Source organism: Sus scrofa, chromosome 4 (genome assembly GCF_000003025.6).
Source record: "Sus scrofa isolate TJ Tabasco breed Duroc chromosome 4, Sscrofa11.1, whole genome shotgun sequence".
NCBI lineage: Eukaryota > Metazoa > Chordata > Mammalia > Artiodactyla > Suidae > Sus > Sus scrofa.
In genome coordinates, this window is record NC_010446.5 from 66,907,105 (window position 1) to 66,922,746 (window position 15,642).

General features: G+C 37.9%; 1 protein-coding gene across 2 annotated transcripts in view; it reads right to left on the reverse strand.

Moving 5' to 3' along the window:
* The window catches only part of PREX2 (phosphatidylinositol-3,4,5-trisphosphate dependent Rac exchange factor 2), a 283,847-nt gene that overhangs the window by 194,693 nt on the left and 73,512 nt on the right, over positions 1-15,642 (reverse strand). For both annotated transcript variants that reach the window (XM_021089269.1, XM_013996689.2), the window contains exons 5-6: positions 13,361-13,462; positions 9,968-10,129 (exon numbers count right to left, since the gene is read on the reverse strand). In XM_021089269.1, the coding sequence (XP_020944928.1) occupies positions 9,968-10,129; positions 13,361-13,462 (264 nt within the window). The remainder of the gene's footprint in view (positions 1-9,967; positions 10,130-13,360; positions 13,463-15,642) is intronic.

The window sequence follows — 15,642 nt, forward strand, 5'->3', positions numbered from 1 at the left end:
GGTTCTTAGTCTGTTTCTGGCAATCTGTTAATTTCTTAGGATAGTTGTCTTTCATTTGCTTTCCAATAGGCGTAGTAAATTCAGTTGAAGAGCACATCTGTATGCTACAACTTGAGTACATCTTTTTTTCTAGCTATTTTGCATTTTTTTCCTTTCAGTTTCTGCCTGTAGAACTAAATAAGAAACAAAACTTGTGAAGTTGTAACATTTCACACGGAAATGCTGCCCAATCTTCACCAGCTTCAGGAATCTGACCTTTGCCGATGCTGCAATAAAGTGTTGTCATTTAGAAAAAAAAAAGAGAACATCCACTGTGCCTTTGATTTACCATGATTTAATCTGTGCATTATTTCCATGACCACGAAGGCTAAAAGTCATTAAAATTTTTGAAACAGAGATATACACAGTATTACAAATATTGAAGAAAATTTGGCCAAGTGCATATACAATGTCCTATGTCATCGTAATATGCCTCTCACTTCAAAATTCATCCTATCTGTAAGTAGACACTTAATAAATGTCTGTTTTTACCTAATGCTCTGTCATATTTCCCCCTCACATAATATAATCTACCTTTCTCCAAAGCAGGGAAAAAAAAAAAAACTCATGGCTTTATCTTTGCAATGAATGAAGTTTATGATGTTTTGAAAATTATGAGTAATTTGTTTTACACTTATCTAGAAACAGCAGGAGAGTCTCTGTGGTTAGGGATAGATAAAGAAGCCAAGCTGCAAAACTGAAATAAAGTATAGCCGCAAGCATCAGATTGCTAGGAAACAGTCAAGAGCCCTAGAGTCTGTCAAAATGAGGATGTTAGACAAATGAGCTAGAAAACAAAAGGTGTGGAAGCAATAAACCAAGCCAGGCACGTCATCGGACGAGAGCAAAACCTCCAGGACAGCAGTTCTCATATTCCAGAGTTCGGAAGACACATCTGAAGAAATGGTTAAAACTTTCAGGTTTCCTGGCACTATCCTCAGAGATGAAAACTGAGTACATCTGAGGTAAGTTCCAGACCATTCCAGTAGTTTCTGAAGCATGGGGCTATCCTGCCAACACCTGAAGCAACGAGGCTTTGGAAGCCTGAGCTCAGATGCTCAAGTGTGCATTACAGCAACCCTGCCAACACAGAGATGAAGGCGAGCAAAGGTCCCTGCCAGGCAGTCCCAGTGCCCAGGACAGACGGGGTCTTTATCACTCGTTACAGGTCATAGCGATGCCTACAGTAGATTTCATCACCACTGAATATTCATTTAAATCTGTAAATGTTATTTTATCTGACTAGTATTTTATCTTCATTTTGAAAATCGATGCTAATTTTAAAATCTAGATATCTGTTCTTTGCAAATACATATTTAGTCATTAAGCAAACATATATAATAAACACTTTGATCTAGACAAATACTCAAGTCAGGTTTGTAACATTTCTACAATATGGCAGGCCATGTGTTAAACATTTTCTCCTAGTATAAATCTCCAGCAAGTTAGCCAGTCTATAGCTAATTTTGTTTAATATTTATTAAATTAAATTAAATTCTTTATTGAATTAATTAAATACATAAATTTATTTAATTAAATGTTGGAAGTTCTTATTGTGGCTCAGTAAACACGAGGATGAGGGTTTGATCCCTGGTCTCACTCAGTGGGTTAAGTATCCAGGGTTGTGGTGAGCTGTGGTGTAGGTCACTGACACAGCTTGGATCCCAAGTTGCTGTGGCTGTGGTATAGGCCGGCAGCTGGAGCTCTGATGCAACCCCTAGCCAGAGAACTTCCACATGCTGCAGGTACGGCCCTAGAAAGCAAACAAAACAAAACAACAACAAAAAAAGAGTAAAATTAGCTATGTAGACTTTCCTGGGTCACTTTGTAAATGTCTGAGGCAGCAGATTTAGGTACCCTGAAAAAAATTTGACCATGAAAAAAATACTGCTCACGAAAATAAGCTGCTGAAACAGTGTGGTGATAAATCACAGAATCCTAAACCAATATTTCATAAAGTGTGAAAGAACTACTCTTAAGAAAGAAGAGAGCTTTATGTAAATTGTTAAATTTTAACTGCCCTCAAGCCATCATATATAATGGAATATATATACCTATATGTATTTAATGAAGATTTTTTAAAACAATGTTTTTACCCATAGGACTTAAAGTCCTGCTGTCTTTTAGCAATTCCTTAAAAAAAATATCTAAAATGAGGTGACAGCTCATGTGGTTTTGATTTGCATTTCACTAATGATGAACGAGCATCTTTTCAAGTGTCTGTTGGCTATTTGTGTGTCTTCTTTGGGGAAATGGCTATTCAGATCCTCTGCCCATTTTCAATCAAATTTGTTGTTGTTGTCTTTGAGTTGTATTAGTTCTTCATATATTTTGGATATTAAACCCTTATAGAGTATATAATTTGCAAATATCTTCTCCCATGCACGAGGTTGCCTCTGCTTTTTGTTGATAGTTCCCTTCACTGTGAAGAAGCTTTTTTATTTTGACAACTCCCATTTGTTTATTTTGCTTTTGTTTCCCTTGCTTTTGGCATCAGGTCCAAAAAAAGCACCACGAAGACCCACATCAAAGAGTTACTGCCTAGTTTTCTTCTAGGGTTTTACATTCAAGTTTTTTTAATCCATTTTGAGTTAATTTTTATACGTCATATAAGACAGTGGTTCAGTTTTCCCAACACAACTTGATGAGACTGTCCTTTTCCCCACTGTATACTTCTACCTCCTTTGTCACAGATTAACTGACCAGCTATGTGTGGGTTTATCTCTGGGTTCTCTGCTTAAATATCACTTTACACCTGCCAGGTTGATTGTTAATAAAAAGGTAAGAAATAACAGGTGTTGGGAAGGATGTGGGGAAAAAGGAACTTTTGTACATTGTTGGTGGAAATGTAAACTGATGTAGCCACTATGAAAAACAGCATGGAGATTCCTTGAAAAAGTACAAATAGATCAACGATATGATCCAGCAATTTCACTACTAGGTATCTAACCCAAGAAAACAACAACAACAAAAAAAAACTAGTTCAGAAAAGATTTAGGCACCTCTGTGTTCACTGCAGCATAATACACAATAGCCAAGATACGGAAACAACCTAGGTTTCCATCAATGGATGAAAGGGTAAACAAGATGTGACATGTGTATACACCCACTGAGCTCAGCCAGGGATCAAACCCGCATCCTCAGGGATACTCAGTGGGTTTGTTACCACTGAGCCACAATGGGAACTGCAAGAAGTTGAATGATTTTTGAATCTATGATTTGAGGTATAGAATCAGTTGCAAATTGCACAGTCAATGCACATAAAAAACTATTTAATTTCAAAGCACCATCACAGAATTTAATGGAACCATGATGAATGTCACACATTAGGCACCAAAGTATGCTTTCAGAAAAGGACAATAGCCAAAAAGGCAATCAGAAACATGATGATTGTGCTTATTTTATGACTTCAGTCTAATTTCTAATGTTTCTTCAAACATTAAAATTCTGATTTAAAAAGAACCGTAATACCAGAACAAATCCCCTCCTCTCAATAAGCCCAATAAAAATAATATTGCTAAACCATATCTACACTGTTTGCAAGGGTAAATTTTTTGTATGTCAACAAGTTTTCTTCATATAAGTTGCATAAGGGTTCATTACTGTTTTCTTGCATCCATGAGGAGGCAGAAATCACTGTACCGTGAAACTGCTAATCATCTGACCCCATTATCAGCTCCCCCTGCTTCACACCAGGATCCATCTTATTCATCTTGTCAACTAAGTGCTCAATGTCAGTATCGGAAAAATACCAACTGACTGCAGAGAGAAATTCTAAGCTTGGAAAAGAGGAAAGATGTAAGGAGGTCTTGAAACTTCCCCACTCATTCACGAGGCATTGACAGATGAAGAGCTATCAGAGCTAGACCCATTCACTTTGGAAGAAAAGAAAACTGACAAGAATGACAACTGGATGGGTGTTTCATAAGAAGATAGTTTCAATATCGAAGGAGTCTCTTGAGAAAATTAATGAAGCATCTGAATATTTTTTCAAAAACTCTTGTTGAAATACTGGGAAAGTTAAATGTGAAATGAAGAATATCATTGTTTTGGAGTTTCCACTGTGGTGCAACAGGATCGGTGTCTTGGAAGAGCTGGGACACAGGTTCAATCCCCAGCCGGCTCTGCGACAGCCAAAATTAGATAGATAGAGAGATAGAGAGATAGAGAGATAGAGAGTTAGACAGACAGATAGATAGATAGATAGATAGATAGATAGATAGATAGATAGATAGAGATATTCATTGTTTTATCATATAGTTTTATCATAAAATGCATGTCCCTCCCCCCACTATATTTGATATTTGGTTCATTCTTTTTGAGATCCAAATTATTAACTGAAATTAAAACTTAAATTCTGTTACATATTAGATAAAACAAACTGACAATATACATTTTCATTTTACTAAGAAAATATCCCAAACTTCACCCCCCCCCAACTTTCTGCATCTACCAAATCACCTTGTAGAGAAGACAAAAGGAATCAGGTCTCACCACAACCTCTGGAAGACTCACACTCATCAAATAACAAGAAAACATGACTTTGAGGTCAATACACCATCAAACACAAACTTAAATGTAAGCAGCAAACAGATTCCAAAACCAACAAGAGGTGATTTTTAAATGGTCTTGTACCATTGTACTTCTCTGTGTAAAAAGGTAATCAAGAGGTGTCAAATTTCTATTCTGTTTCTTTTTGCTTCCCCAAAACAATAATTATCTTGAATCTTATGTTTTCCAACACCTTCACATACTAATAATTCCCACTCTTATCTTTTTTTTTTTCCAGATTTGAGAGATCAGTGCCCAACAAGGCTATGTAGGACATAAGACTGAGTTACTAAATGACATAATGTTTATTGATACTCCCTTATCAATGCAGTTCAGTAGGACTCCAAAGAATTACAGTTATCATGCCGATGCCATCTATCAACCAAAGAACAGATTGAGACCGAGAATGGCTCTGTTCTAAGAAATGAATCAGTCACTCTGATTAAACAGCTAATAAACTTCTTTCCAAGCACACTGATCATTGCCCTATAATTACCTTCAGTAGAACATCTGGTGGAATGCTCTGAATATTGGATAAGATACATGACTGTGATATAATAAATTATACTAATAAAAGGCAGAACTTCAAATATGAGCAATTAAATTACAGATCTTCTGGGGTACAGTTACTATGCAAATACTGACAAAAACCTAATTTCTACTATCAACTTACTTTTAAAGGGCAAGTAGAAAAACCAACTTCATGTAAAGAATGTGCTAAATTTTTATCTGAGTGAGTATAACATTACATGATGATAAGGAACATAAACTTTAGAATCAGTTGCCTATTTTCAAATTAACCTCTGCCCTAGGTTAGTTTTAAGAACTTGAGTAAGTTATTTCAAAAATCTGTGGAATGGGAACCATAATACTTCAGCAAACTGTTAAGAGACTTACCAAAATTGCCTGCAAGGGAGAATCAGCAATTCCCCCAAAAGGAAACTGAATGCTTGACAATCAAGAAACCCTGTCCTCCCTGGAGCAAATTTAACCAAGCAACATCAGTGGAATCTTGGATTTTGATCTTGAATCTTTTGTTTGTTTTGCTTTTTTAGGGCCGCACCTGCGGCATATGGAGTTCCCAGGCTAGGGGTCGAATTGGAGCTAAGCTCTGCGACCTACATCACAGCTCATGGTAATGCCAAATCCTTAACCCACTGAGAGAGGCCAGGGATTGAACCCACAACCTCATGGTTCCTAGTCAGATTTGTTTCCAGTGCTCCTTGATCTTGAATCTTGAATGGAGTAATAGAAGGATGGAGAAAATGATTAGAGCCTTTCCATTTTAGCTAGGGCTCTGATGAGACCGCCAAATAGCTTCAACTACCTAGATATCCTTTCAAGGTTGAGGGCGTAGCTTCTCTATTGATTCTGTGAGCTACTCCTTATCTTTTATTTTTATTTATTGTATGGCCGCACCCACAGCACTTGCAAGTTCCTGGGCCAGGAATCAAATTGGAGCCATAGCTGCAACATACACCACAGCTGTGGCAACACCAGATCCTCAATCCACTGCACCACAGAAGGGACTCCTCAATATCTTTTAAATTAATTTCTCTTTTAGTTTCTGTTGCTTGGAACCATATAACCTTAAGCAACATAAATAACCCTTTCTGTAGTCAGGTGCATAAATTAGACAAAGGAAGGGAATTTCTCAAGGGTAAAAATCTAATGGCCAAAGCAAAGCTTTAAAATACTACCTCTAATCTGCATAGCATTTTACAGTGTTCAAAGCCCTTTCACTCATTTAATTGACCCCAGTAATAAAGCAAACCGTATGTAGAAGAGGTTTGATGCATTACCCCCAATTTAAGGGTTGGAGCCCAGAGAGAAACCAAAACTAGTCAAAAGTCATGATTTTCTCATTATGTCATACGATTTGGGAACAATAAATTTCAATTGCTTGTTTACTTAGAGTCAACATAAAGGAACATAATGATAATTTAGTAGCACAAAATCCTAGAGAGACAAGTTACCTGAGAGATTTTCCTGCCCTTCATTTGATTAATGGGGAGATAAGACCCTAGATAATTAAGTGACATGCTTGAAATCACAATCCACCAAAAGTGGAAATAAGGCCAACTCATGGTGCATCAGACACACATCCCATTCAAGAGAATTTTAGTTACTGGAGCCAAGGTCATCTCCAAGCAGTCCCAGAAGGTCTGCAGGAGCTCCTGGAAAGAGTTAGAGAGCTGTTCCCCAACATTAGCTCAAGGCTCCTATCCTCAAAAACTCTCTAAGGAACTCTATGTTCTGTAACTGTCCTGCCATCTGACATCTGTCCTTGGCCTTGTCTTAACCCCACGAGACTCCCTCTAAACATAGACAAAGCTGTCTGCAAGCTGAGCAGCAATCCCTATTAGCAATTCAAAGAAAGCTCTGACCATCCCTACTCCCTTCCAGGGCTTGAATTCATCCCTTGTGACTGGGTTCTTCGGTTTTGTGCACCTCAGAGTCTTACCAGATCATAGTTTCTCCTAAACTTCCCAGAAGGGCCCCAGCCTGAGTGCTATAACAGTGTTCCCCTCCCTCTCTCCAAGGTGGTGGACTGAGATGTGAAATCAGGTTCTTTTTTTTTTAAATTAAAATATAGTTGATTTACAATGGTGTGCCAATTTCTGCTATACAGCAGTGACCCAGTTATACATATATATGTACATTCCTTGTCTTATATTACCTTCCATCATGGTCTATTCCAAGAGACTGGATGTTCCCTGTGCTGTACAGTAGGACCTCATTACTTATCCAGTAAATTTCTTTTTTTTTTTTTTTCTGCTTTTTAGGGCCGAACCCAAGGCATATGGAGATTCCCAGGCTAGGGGTCTAATTGGAGCTACAGCTTCAGGCCTACACCAGAGCCACAGCAACTTGGGATCTGAGCCGCGCCTGCAACCTACACCACAGCTCACGGCAATACCAGATCCTTAACCCACAGAGTGAGGCCAGGGATCAAACCCACACCTCATGGTTCCTAATCGGATTTGTTTCTGCAGTGCCACGAAGGGAACTCCACTATCCATTAAGTTTCTTATCACAAGTTTCTAACCAACAGGCTGGGCCCTGCTCCAAGCTGCATTCTTCAGAGTCCCCAAACTCCTTAATCACTCAATGGCTGTGTCTTAAGCAATCCTTTTTAAATCCTCTCAGGTAGAATTGGTGTTGCCACCCGTTTTGGAACCCAACATGCATCTCCCCTGGAACTGTCATCATCTCAGATTTCCTCCTGCCAGTTTCCTGTTTCCATGCTCCATTCTCTCACACCAAGTTCTGGAAACCCACTAGGCTGGTGAGGTTGGGGTATCCATGGGCTATAAATGACACAGTGTGGACCACAGAGCATCCTTCCTTTGACTAACTGGCTGTGTAGAGTGCAAGAAATATCAACACTTTTTAGGATACATATGAGGAGGAAACAAAGTTATAACAGATTCCATTTCCCTAGAGAATCAAGTTTGTGAAGTTTTTATTTTGGTCAAAAGCCTGGCAGAAGTCACTGACAAATCCTGCAATTTAAAGCAAGTTCATTTTTTCTTCCAATGTTTGAGTGACAAGAGAATGGCAAAGACAAACTTCAGTCCATTTTTCTCAGCCCAGCAGGACAAGTGTTCCCCAGGAAAGAAATGGTCATCATGAATCAACTGTAAAATACACAAACATTTTAATGGATTGAAATAAGCAGCATTCACACTGAAATAAGAGGTCACCCCGGACACTTGAAATGAGAGACTACAGAGAAGGAGGAAGCTAAGTCAGATCCTAGTTAGCATTTTAAAAGATTCATGGTGAAGACTGGACAAACAGGAACATTCCTTAGGGTCAGTGTTGGAGGTTTCTTTGCAAATCTGAATGGATCTAAATGGAAACCAACACACTGAAGATAAGAAATGAGTTAGTCAATTATAAAGCCCTAAAGATAAAAATAAGCCAGTCGTATATGTATGATTGGGTCACTTAGCTGTACAACAGAAATTGAAGAAACATTGTAAATCAACTATACTTTAATGAAAAAAAGAAGTGTTTTAAAATAAGAAAGAAAATAAACATGCTAATTTTTTAAAATTATTAAATCCACTTGGATTTGTTTTTTTAATGATTTTATTTTTTCCATTATAGTTGATTTACAGTGTTTTTTTTTTTTCCAATGATTTTTTTTGGCTTTGTGTGCAATATTTTTCAAACTCCCAAGATCTCCAGACAATAGAATGTATACATACTAATTATTTCCAAATGATTAAAGATGGAATAGAAACATGAGAAGATAATAAAATACACTGTAGATTTGGAAAAGATAAAATGAAAAACGGCCTTTGAAATTCGAACTGTGAATAGGTTAAATAGCAGGTTAGACATAGCCAAAGAAAAGAACTAGTGATCTGGAAGACAAGTCTAAGGAAATCAGAATGTGTTACCAAGAGATAAAGAGATGGAGAATATGAAGGTGAGATTGGGTCAAGCCATGGAGATGAAGGGGTCCAGCATAATAGAAGGAGTTGCAGAAGGAGGGATTAAAAGATTGGGAGAGGCAATATTTGAAGAGAAAATGGCTGACAATATTCTGAAATTGATAAAAATCTTCTTTATACTTTAAAAACATTATTTTAACTCCCTACTCTATAACAAATGAAACTATCTTAGTTGAAAGCTCTTAATCATCTAAATTAAGTCAATTTGAAGAAAGAATTTTAGTGTGATCTTCATATAGTGCTAAAGTAATATAGGGCTCCCACACAAGGAAATACTGGGATACAAAGTTACCACAGCTGAAAACATATTATAGATTCTGAATATCGCCCTTTGTTTAATTTTTTGTCATTAAAAAAAATAACCTTTCTTTAGTGAATTATGAAACCATAACATTTTTCATCTTGAATGCACCTTAAAAAATCATAGCCAGTTCCTTCCTTTTAGAAATGAAGATATGCAAACTTAGATCAAATGGATTTCAAATGAAATTCATTACCAAATACCTAATTTAGAGTCTGATACTAATACTAATACCACAGCACAGGTATGGAGCCTTACTCTGCTTCTTTACTCTCTCCAAGACTCAGGCTACAATTGCATACTATTGACCAAAGTTAAGACAGGAGAAGGAATCGTCATGATCCTCCCAAGTACTGAACTATCTAACCTATTACACGCACAGTATTGACCGGCTCTGTCGCCAAGCTGTTCAGGCTGAAATTAAGCCAATGAACTGACCCTTTAAAGGCATTTAAAAATAATAATGACAGCACCTTTCAGAAATAGCTAGAGCCCTCTAGCATTATCTAGGAAACTGACCATTTCTGGTTCCATTCAATGCCAATAATCCCACGCACAGTATGAGATCGAAAACTATTTTAAGCTCAATTGTTGAGTGCAATGAATGTACCTCCCAGCCTTCAATGTGAGATTGCCATTCCTCTAAAACTTCCAGCTTCTCCATCTGTCTCTTGGCCTCGTTGATGTTGGAACAGACAGCTTTCATGGCTTGGAGGGCTTCCACCACTGCCGCATAGTCACTGTGTTTCCTTGGAGTCCGCTTCAGCAACTCCTGTTTATATACACACAAAAAAACAAATTGCCCTTTGATCTTCAGCTTTCTGGTACAGCAGGTTCAGACTCACCAGGAAATGAAAACTGCAAGGACCATGAGAGCCACTTTCGGAAGTGACATCACAGACTCCACCAAGATTAAGATCAAAACCAAAAGGCTAAATCAATGAATAAGCATCACCCCCTCATACTTTGCAGTCCCTTTAATTTTCCCCTCAAAATGATGTGGTTTTAAAAAACTAAATTAGATTTCTCCTTTCAAATTGTCAAATACTTTATGGACAGCTTGTAATTTTTTATAAGTCTGAGTTTTGCTTCAAACGGAAGACATATTTATTTATTTATTTTTATTTTTTCCCCACTGTACAGCATGGGGAGGAAGATATCTTTAGATGTTAATTTCATTTTCCCAGTCTTCAAAAGAATGGCGTATCTTTAAATGAATATGTCCCATAATTTCAAAAACAACCAAAGCCCCTTACTTTCTAGTAACTTTTGAGAAACTAAAAAAAAAGTCATAAAGCAGATTTTTAAAATAATATCTGCTATTCTGGTAAAATAAATAATTTATAAATTCCACAATACTCCATCATTAAAGGAGCAATTTATGCTGTTTGTGCCAATAAATCAGGTTCATTCTCTGCAGTGAATAAACTTCCATACACCCCTCAATATCTTTTTTTGCTTTTTTTTCTGTGTCTTTTTTTCCCCATTCAGGATATCAGAACTAGAGCAATCTTTAATCTTAAAAAAGGTCTTGTTTAGAAGCATAAAATTAAACATCTTCACCCACTGTCTAGACAGTTGTGACCACATTGCTTTTTAATTAGTCATTTGTTTCTTTACTACAGTTGCCATCATCATGTAACTAACACAATTACAGAAATCCTGAGGCGAGTCTTTAAAAGAATTTCCTTAATTCTTAACATACAGTGGGAAAAAGGCTGTTGTTATACTCTCTCAAGGTCTGTTATTGTTGAGAATTCTGCCATAAACCTTGACCCTGTATTCTGCATGTTCACATTCTGTTCTATAGAACTGGCACCAAAGAATACACATGACATCACTCCCAAGATCAGGTTTTTAAAGTTCTGCTGATCACGAATCCATAAAAGAGATAGGCAGCCTTCTCCAGAGACTCTAAAGTATAGAATTATTTGTAAATTATGAAAAGTGGTGAAGTCAGCCTGCAGGCTATGATTGGGGGCCCCATAGAGTTGTATTCAATGGATATTTCTGGAGTTGAGACATGAATTTAGAAAATGTGAGATAGCAAGAGAAATGACTACTAATAATCGTTCTTCGTAGTTACTTGCTATGAACCCTGGGCTGATTGGCAAACCCCTCAATTCCAAGTTCCACAAGTAAGACCAATGCATCTTTTCTTTAACACACAGCCTAATCCCTTATGGTTTTCTCCGAATAAATAAAACCATCCAAAATCAAAAAGAATACTAGCTCTATTTTTCAGCTGATGGTACAATGAAGAAAAATATCAACATCAACCTATCTACTACACAAGTGAATGTTTTCCTGTTTCTTTGTGAGGATAATCTTCCAAAAAAAGCAGAAAGATGTAACTTCTCCACTGTTTGAAGATGCTCTGATTGACCTCTTTCTTCCTAAGCAAGGATTTCTCCACATTCCTCTCTTTTGAGGTCACCTGGGGTCATCTTTAACCAGAAATGAGGGCTCTAGGTCAATCACTTGATGTAGTTCTCTTAATATCATTATTCCTTTGGACTCTTAAACAAATCCCCAGGATTCCAAATTAGGACTAGGAATAACTGGAGTGATGAGAATGCATGCAAATCTGAGTCACCAAGTCAAAAGTCTGAAGGGACTCTCAGAAAGATGGGACTCCCATGTGCACCAACCCTCCCACCCTCTGAAGACCAGGCCTAAGCTCTGCAGACCTGGGCCACCCTGTGTTAGCTTCTCTCTAGATCAGGTAACCAAGCAGCTTTAACTTGTTTTTTTAATAAGGAGAAATCCTTTGTCAAAAAAATTTTTCACTGAAACCTAATTTATGCAACTGAAAAAAGTTGTAGCAAAAAAATATATTTTAGTTCAAATTCAGTGCATTTATTTCTCAAAAAGTAAATCAAGAAGAACATCAGTCAGGACGTTCATAGCATTTCTGAGTTGTTGGTTTTTTGTTTTTTTTTTTTGCATTTAGATATTGAGAAGCCATCAATATATCAAAATAAATCAGACTCAAATATACATGAGTAATAACGACTAACATTTATGGAGTATGTACTATACTGTGCTAAATGATTTGTATAAAATAGTTCAATTAATTACTCTGTACTCCTTTACATATATGCATATACATGTATACACACAGGTATAGACAGACATATATATACACACATTCTTTTAGGTATATAATTTCATCATATCATCATCATCATTTCTGTCTCATAAATGAAACCCAAGACTTTAATAAGAGGTTAGATTATGAGCTCAGTCATGCAGCTAATAAGCAGAATAGGTTAGGATTTAAACTCAGAGCTCATATGCTCAACGACCACCCCCAACTGCCTATTCTGATGCTACAGTCCCCCAAAAAATCCTTTCCAGAATTGCTGTTCTAATCTTTTCACAGACTCACGAAGAATTAGTATATTAAAATATTTCTCATAATAAAATTTTGGGTCATTTTAATGAAGCCATGGACCTATGACCATTAATAAGGCACTTCCTAGCTTCCAGAGGCAGCGTTTTCTTAGCACTGTCTTTCCACGTTCTATCCTTTATTATCCTGCATGACTCAGACCTTTCTTTGTAATAATGATTTAAAAACCAGGCTCTGAAATTATGTAACTTAGCCTTAACTTCATTAGCAGCAAAAAGTCACCAATGTGTGGGGAAATGAAAAAAAATACATACCAATGGCAGATTTACATAAGGAACCCTGTAGATAAAGTGCTATATAAACAGGTCACATTGTACTTAATGGGATCTACCTCGGAACTAATGCATTTACTCTAAAGGAAACTCAAATGAGTGCATTTTTTATACAGACTGCTAAAAGTCTCTTTTCCCTGGAGATTTGTTTCCTACTCTGGATATAAATTAGTGACGTGATAGCCATTTTCCCAAGAACTATGGTTTGTCTTTTCTTTAAATGTCAGACTATTTAAAAGAACATTTTAAAAAAGATCATCAGCAAAAATATGCAAGTCTTAGGAAAATGCAACCATGAAGTAAACACACGAAGTACCTTCAAAAGGAGGGGGTACTTGCAAATTCTTTGTATGGGGGTTACTAAGTATCCTTCCAGGGGAACATCTGTGTTCTTCCGTCCTCCAAGTAGCATGCAGTTCTGGGGTGGAAACAAAGACAATTAATTACAGCTTTGTTTTGTTTTGTTTTGTTTTGTTCTGTTTTGTTTTTGGCTGCACCTGTGGCATATGGAAGTTCCCAGGCCAGGAATGGAATCCAAGCCGCAGCTGTGACCTATGCCACAGCTGTGGCAACACTGGATCCTTAGTCCACTGCACCACAGCAGGAAGTCCAAACATTAAGTACATTTTTAATACTGAAGCTGTGAAACTTTATTCTGTTGTGAAAACCTGTGAAATCATGTCTCTGTATAGCTTCTCTCTCTGAGAAAAGCACATTCAATCACAAATGTACACAAGAGAAAGGAAATACTTTGGCCTTTCAGCTTAAAGAGCAAAATGCATTTTGAGTCTTTATCTTGGAAGTGAATTCACATCAATTCACCTGAGAATGAAGTCTGAGGACAAAGAGAGCTAGAGACAGAGGAACGAATTAATGGATAGATGGGTGGATGGATGTATGGATGAGCTGATGGATGAATAAACAGACACACAAAAATACATATGTCCTGCTTATAGAGGGCAGGCGTGTTGCAGATCATGCCTAAAGACAACTGGGTTCTACCCATGCTCTTCCACTGGCCAGTGAGGCAACTTGGACTGATTTCAAAATCCTAATTTTCCTCTCCATAAAACTGGCCCATTTTTTTTTTTTTTTTTGTCTTTTTGCCATTTCTTGGGCCACTCCCGTGGCACATGGAGGTTCCCAGGCTAGGGGTCCAATCGGAGCTGTAGCCACCAGTCTACGCCACAGCCACAGCCACAGCAACTTGGGATCCGAGCCGAGTCTGCAACCTACACCACAGCTCTCGGCAACGCCGGATCCTTAACCCACTGAGTGAGGCCAGGGATCGAACCCACAACCTCATGGTTCCTAGTCAGATCCGTTAACCACTGCGCCATGACAGAAACTCCCAAAACCGGCCAGTTTTAATGCAGGGATCTCTGAGTCACTTTGAGCTATAATACCTCATCAATGATAAGGGCTGGCCGGTCTCAAAGAAAGAGGTCAGAGACCATCTCTACAGAGGCAAGATGAAAGGAGAAAACTTAAAAGCAGCAATTGGAGGGAGATAAGAATGAAGCAGTTTCCCTTTGCTGAAAGGGATGGTCAAGTGCACAGATGCTGATAAATTAAGACTTGATCCCCTAAGGTACCTGGCCCTTGTAGCATGGTTTAAGCAGGAGTGAAAACGAAAACCAAAAAAATTTAAAAACTCAGATTTGAAACTGGACTCAAAATCTGTTTCGGCAATGCCTATCTCCGTGACTGGCACAGAAGAAACAGATTAACAAATATTTAACGAAGGGCGATAAGGACCCCCTGAACATCACAGCGATAATTTGATAACCATTACACCAGCTTTTTAAATACTGTCCTATTTCACTGAAAGGAGAGACTAGGTGTTGGGCAGGAAAGGAGACTAAAGGAAGAGTGATGGAGGCCAAACAACCCCCCATTGGCTGCAGCAACTAAGCCTCGGCGGCAATTTGTGCAACCAACTTGGCCAAACCAGCACTGTGACTTTCACTTCACCAGAAACCTTAGAAGACACAGCAGCAAATAAGAGTCTCACTCACACATACTCTGAGGGTTTCAGGCCCTAATGTAATTGGGTCATCAAAACTCTCTTTCCACCTGTGTATGGTACTAACCCCAGAGGAATCCCTTAGAACACAACTATCTACATCCCATTATACTTCCAGGGATGTTTCAGGATCCTTATATGAGTGAGCACCCCTTATAAATGCAACCACCCCCTTCAGCGAGCCCTCGGCTAATGTCCCCTAACCTGTTTTTATTTCCTTGTCTTTTAGTTCTGTGTAGATTATAAACTCTCTTCCGAATAGCAGAGGCTGGTTGGCACTTTAGATGGGCTATGAGAGCCAACTTTCTCCTAATGTATACACAAAAAATGTCCCCTAAATAAGCTCCCAGAGGTATCACAGATCCTAAAAATTTACTGAGGTGACAACATAGGTAAGTACCACAAATTATAATATCATCACCCCAAATCTGTAAACTCTTAATGTTTTTCAAAGGGTGGTGTTATTATCCCCATTTTATGGGTAAGGAAAATGACACCAGAGATATAATGAATTTCCTAAAGTCATCCAGACAATTAGTGGCCACTCAGTGTAAGGCAAGAACTATAAAAGT